The 5,118-nt window shown below is 45.3% G+C and overlaps 1 protein-coding gene across 1 annotated transcript; it reads left to right on the plus strand.

Annotated features, from left to right (window-relative positions):
• ATP6V1G2 (ATPase, H+ transporting, lysosomal 13kDa, V1 subunit G2) lies at positions 1–4,172 on the plus strand. Its single transcript, XM_015422462.1, has 3 exons — positions 1–95; positions 307–407; positions 3,761–4,172. Exons 1-3 carry the CDS (start codon positions 14–16, stop codon positions 3,932–3,934), a joined length of 357 nt encoding a protein of 118 aa, XP_015277948.1. The 5' UTR covers positions 1–13; the 3' UTR covers positions 3,935–4,172.
• Positions 4,173–5,118: the final 946 nt, after the last annotated feature.

Genomic DNA, 5,118 nt, shown 5'->3' on the forward strand with positions numbered 1-5,118 from the left:
TTGCTAGAGAACCATGGCCAGCCAGACCCAGGGAATCCAGCAGCTGCTGCAGGCTGAGAAGAGGGCTGCAGAGAAGGTGGCAGAGGCCCGGAAACGTGAGCCAAGTCACCTCTGTTCTGTCAGATTCTCATGGGGGTGGGAGAGAAGGCCTGAGAGCCAGAACTCCTCTGGAATAGAACTGTGGAGTCATTTAGGCTGCAACAGAGGGGAAGAGGAGCTTGGTTGGGGATGCAATAGGAGGGAATTGATAGGGGATCTTTTTCTCCCCCCCCCTTTTCTGTCTGCCCTCCACCCCCCACATCCCAGGGAAGGCACGGAGGCTGAAGCAGGCCAAGGAAGAAGCCCAGGCTGAAATCGAGCAATACCGTTTAGAGCGTGAGAGAGAGTTCCAGCACAAGCAGCAAGCGGTGAGATTTGGGGTGGGGTTGTTTTTTTTTAACCAAAGTGGAGGCTGGGTCTTATGAGGGAGGAACATGGGATGACTTCATTTGGAGACATTTAAGGAGGCATTAGGAGCTGCAGTGGCTCAAGTGGTTAAGACGCTGAACTGCAGACTGTGAAAGGTCAGTAGTTTGGCAGTTCGAGACCCGGGTGCCGCATGACGGAGTGAGCTCCCGTCTCTAGTTCCAGCTCCTGCCAACCTAGCAGTTCGAAAGCAAGAAATTGCAAGTAGATAAATAGGTACCACTTCGGTGGGAAGGTAACAGCTTTCTGTGCGCCTTGGTGTTTAGTCATGCCGGCCACATGACCACGGAAACGTCTTCGGACAGCACTTTGCCTTTGAAACGGAGATGAGCACCGCAACCCTAGAGTCGGATTCGACTGGCTTTCGAGCAAGGGAACCTTTACCTTTTTAAGGAGGCATTATGGGAATTGGGGTGTGTGTGAGTAGAATAATTGGGAGGACCCAGGAGGAGAGTTGACAACACAGTTCCCCACAAATCGCTTTCCCCCTAGAGAGATCTGGGGTTTGCCATTTTATTTTTGGATTTTTCAACTGAAAATGTTTTAAATTGTTATGGTAAGCCGCTTTGAAATACAAGGACAGATGGGATATAAATGTTTTAATAAATAGACACTAAATAAAAGTAGTGCTTGGGCACTGAGTAGAAGAGGCCCGGAGAAAAACGTCCTGTCCCTTGAACAGAGAAGTACTGGGCATCTGAAGCTTTTTACAGCACGGAGATCAATAGCATCACCTGGCAAATAACATCTCCTTAAATTTCTACTGAAGGGTCAGGACATTTCTCTCTCTCTCCAGACCTGTTGGCAAGCCTAGAATCCAGCCAGGGTATCTGTGTAAAGGAGGAACCTTCTTTATTTTTATGTATTTATTTATTAATCACATTTATACCCCACCCTCCCCGCAATGCTGGCTCAGGGTGGCTCACAGCCAGTACATAAAATACAGTTAAAACCACATAAAACCATATAAAACAATTCCATTATTAATACAGTTTCATAAAGTGCTGAAGATAGTTCCAAAATGATTCCTGAGTCCGTGTGGTTTTGAAGACAGAGGCTGAAATCCAAATCTCTATTCAACTCATGAGATTGGCAGGGGTTGCCAGTCTCCAGGTAGGCCTGGAGATCTCTGGGAATTACAACTGATCTTCTTACTGCAGAGATCCCTTGGAGAAAATGGCTGTTTTGGAAGGTGGGCTGGATGGCATTATATCCCAGGCTCCATGCCCAAATTTCCAGGAATTTCCTAACCTGGAGCTGGCAACCCTGACAGCCAATGCTAGTCACAGGCTAGCGGTCTTGGACAAAATAGTCTTTCGGCCTCACTAACTTCCCATGGTTGTCCGCAGGATAAGATAAAGATTCTTTACAACCTACTCTAAGCTCCTTATAAAGGGTAATAAAGAAATATTAACTATACTCCTTGTTTGATATCATGAGCTGGGGAGGGGTACAGAGGATACTGCTGGGCGTTTATGCCTTTATCTTTTGAGCCCTCACTGAGGGGAGGGGAGGATGTTGAACCATAAATACCATGAAAGCTGTTATTGGCTCTCCTCCCTGACCGTGTTGTTATGTATGCTTTTATTTAATTGTTTTATATATATACTTTTATTTTCAATGCCTTTTTAATGTTGTAATGTTTGTGGCCCACAGGGCCCGATTTGGGTGGAAAGGTGGCACAGAAATGTTTTAAATAAATAAATACAAGGGTAATATAATTTGTAAAACAATTCCATTATAAAATCTATTAACATTCATTTGAACCTTTCAGTACAAAAGCCCACTGGGAATGAGTGGCTTTTAAAAAAAAACAATCTTCAGTTGCCAACTGAGGCAGATTACTTTGGGGAAGGGTCGTTTCAGAGGGTGGCCATGTTGAACAAGTGTTTCAAGGTATAAACTTCTAAGAGCCAAAATTCCCTTCAAGTAGAAATGGAGATCTCAGAGTCCTTTTATCCTAGTCAGAAAGTGGGAGTTGTAAAGAATGCTTGTAAAGGAGGCAAAGGCACAATGGGTATTGCAATCAGCTTGATTAGAGCAGAGGGCAAATGACTGCCCCCCCCCCTGAAAATTACCATCTGTAGTGAGATAAGAATCCTATGTTTCTATTTGGCCCCCAGGGTGGGGGTCTGTTGTTCTGAACTATGAATGAACACAAATTCAACAATCTCCTGTTGTAATTTCCCCTTTAAGTTAGTTTGTTTGGGGGCTGCCACTCTTAGTTCAGCAATGGAATGACCTGGAACATTAGTGGGTTTTGAGTGTTGTGGTTTGGGTTAACGTCAGATTTATGTCCATTTATTCTTTTGTTTGTCCCACGTAGAGGGCACTGCGGACGTTGATTGGGAAGGTGTTGCCCATGTTTTGTCACTTGTTTTTTATATTTTGTCATTCTCCTTGAGTCTTACTGAGAAAGATAGGTTAGAAATGAAGTAAGTGAATAAAGCAATCAGAGAAGACAATGCCCACAAGGCCCTCCCCCCATCTGCAGCCCAATCTCAATCAAAAGTGAATTTCCTTACAGGTGTGTTTTGTATTTGACCTTGGGATCATAGCCATTGTGGTCAAAGCAAATCTAGATCAAGACCCTTTCTTGAATATCTCAATAGATTTGCGAGCTCACAAAGACAATCCCTTCTCATAATTTTGGAATGATTCCCTTTATTGGATTATGCTTTTAACTTCTTTTTTCAATGGCAGATATAGATGTAAAGTAGGCCCAGTATATTTAATGTTACCAACCTCTATTTAGTGGCTGGAGATCTCCAGGGATTACAACTGAACTCCAGGCGACAGAGATCAGTTCCCCTGGAGAAAATGTCCGCTTGGGAAGGTGGACTCTGTGGCATTCTACCCCCACTGAAGTCCCTCCCCTCCCCAAACCCCACCCTCCTCAGGCTCCACCCCCAAATCTCCAGGTGTTTCTCAGTTTGGAGCTGGCACCAGTATGTTTTGCCCCGGTACTGAGATAGCAGTTTTCATATGTGTGTACTTCCGAATATATTACTTTCGCTTTCTCCAGGAAGGGAAATAGGGGGAAAGGTATCCGTCCTTTTAGGAACTGCTATAATTTCAGGATAGAATTCATAAATAGGCAAGGAGAAAAGAAAAAGAAAATCAACATAAGTGATCCTTAATGACGGTATATTTTTATGCTACATGTATTTATGTAACTTTCCCCCATATTTCATTGCACTTTGTCTTCCACGTACGCTACTTCCTTACTGGACCACTAACTCTACTACCTAGCACTGTTTTGGAATGACCTTGCTTCCCCCACCCCACCTTCTAGGCTCTTGGCTCACAAGGAAACCTGTCTGCTGAGGTGGAGGCCCAGACGCGCAAGAAACTGCAGGCCATGCAAGGAGGACAAGCCCGGGGCAAAGATCGAGTCCTGCGCCAACTTCTCACCCACGTTTGGGATGTACAGCCTCAGCTACACGCCAACTACCGCTTTGCTATCTAGGAAACTCACTGACTCGCCCTGCAGTTACTGCTTGGTTGCCTGGGACACCTCACTGGCCTACATCTCCCACCATCCTCTCACTATGGCAAATCTCCTCAACCCTAGAGATTGAATTTGACAGGCCTCCCCAGAATATCAGCCCCCAATTATCTGTCTATGGGTCAAACTAGATGTTATACTGTCCTCACGGTGACCATGAGAATGCCACCACTATTTTTAAGTCATTTAAAATGCTGACGTGTGGTGGCCTGAGGCACTCTTATTTATCTATTTATTTGGTTTATATCCCATTCTCCACTGGGATACAGGCCTGAGGCACTCTTATTTATTTATTTGATTTATATCCCGTCCTCCCCTGGGATACAGGCCTGAGGGTGGTTACAACTAATGCTCCCTCTGAGCTGTGGAGTCTTGTGAGCAAAAATTCTACTTTGTGAGCTCCTGGCATTAAAGTTGAGAGTGAGCGATTTGGCTGCTGCATAAATTAGTTTGCTCTGGAGCCACCCTTCCTGAGCTAAGACAAAAATGTCTGAGCCAGAGGCTAAAAAGCTGTGAGCTAGCTCACACTAACTCAGCTCAGAGGGAACACTGGTTACAGCACAGAATAAAATAGTCAATTTATAAAACTTAATAATTCTTACCCCCCCACACACCATGCCTTCTCAAGTGCCGAACTGAAACCCCTCCCCCAGTTGTTTTGGCACTTGAAAAGGCTCTGGGGGGTGGGACAAGAGTACCATTCTGTGACCCCTATAGGACTTGGCCCGTCTGACATTTTTAAATGACTTTAAAATGGCTCCTATGAAAACCACACATCTAGCCTCTGGACGCCAGCAAGGCTGTGAAATCCTACTTCATGGTATTCACACTCCATATTAACATCCCTAGCTGAACTCCCATTTCTTTATTTACTTCATTTACACCCCATCTTTCTCTCTGGTACGACCCAAAGCAGCTTAAGTCGTTCTCATTTCCTCCATTTTATCCTCTCAACAACCCGGTCAGGCAGGTGAGGCCGAGAGTATGTGACCAGCCCACAGACACTCAGCAAGCTTCCATGGCAGAGCATAGTCCTATCACAGAAACATAGAGTTGGAAGGGACCTCCAGGGTCATCTAGTCCAGCCCCCTGCACAATGCAGGAAATTCACAAACACCTTCCCCCCACACCCCACCCCTCTGGAT

This window comes from Gekko japonicus, unplaced genomic scaffold (assembly GCF_001447785.1).
Source record: "Gekko japonicus isolate JY-2015 unplaced genomic scaffold, Gekko_japonicus_V1.1 scaffold1152, whole genome shotgun sequence".
Taxonomy (NCBI): Eukaryota; Metazoa; Chordata; class Lepidosauria; order Squamata; family Gekkonidae; genus Gekko; species Gekko japonicus.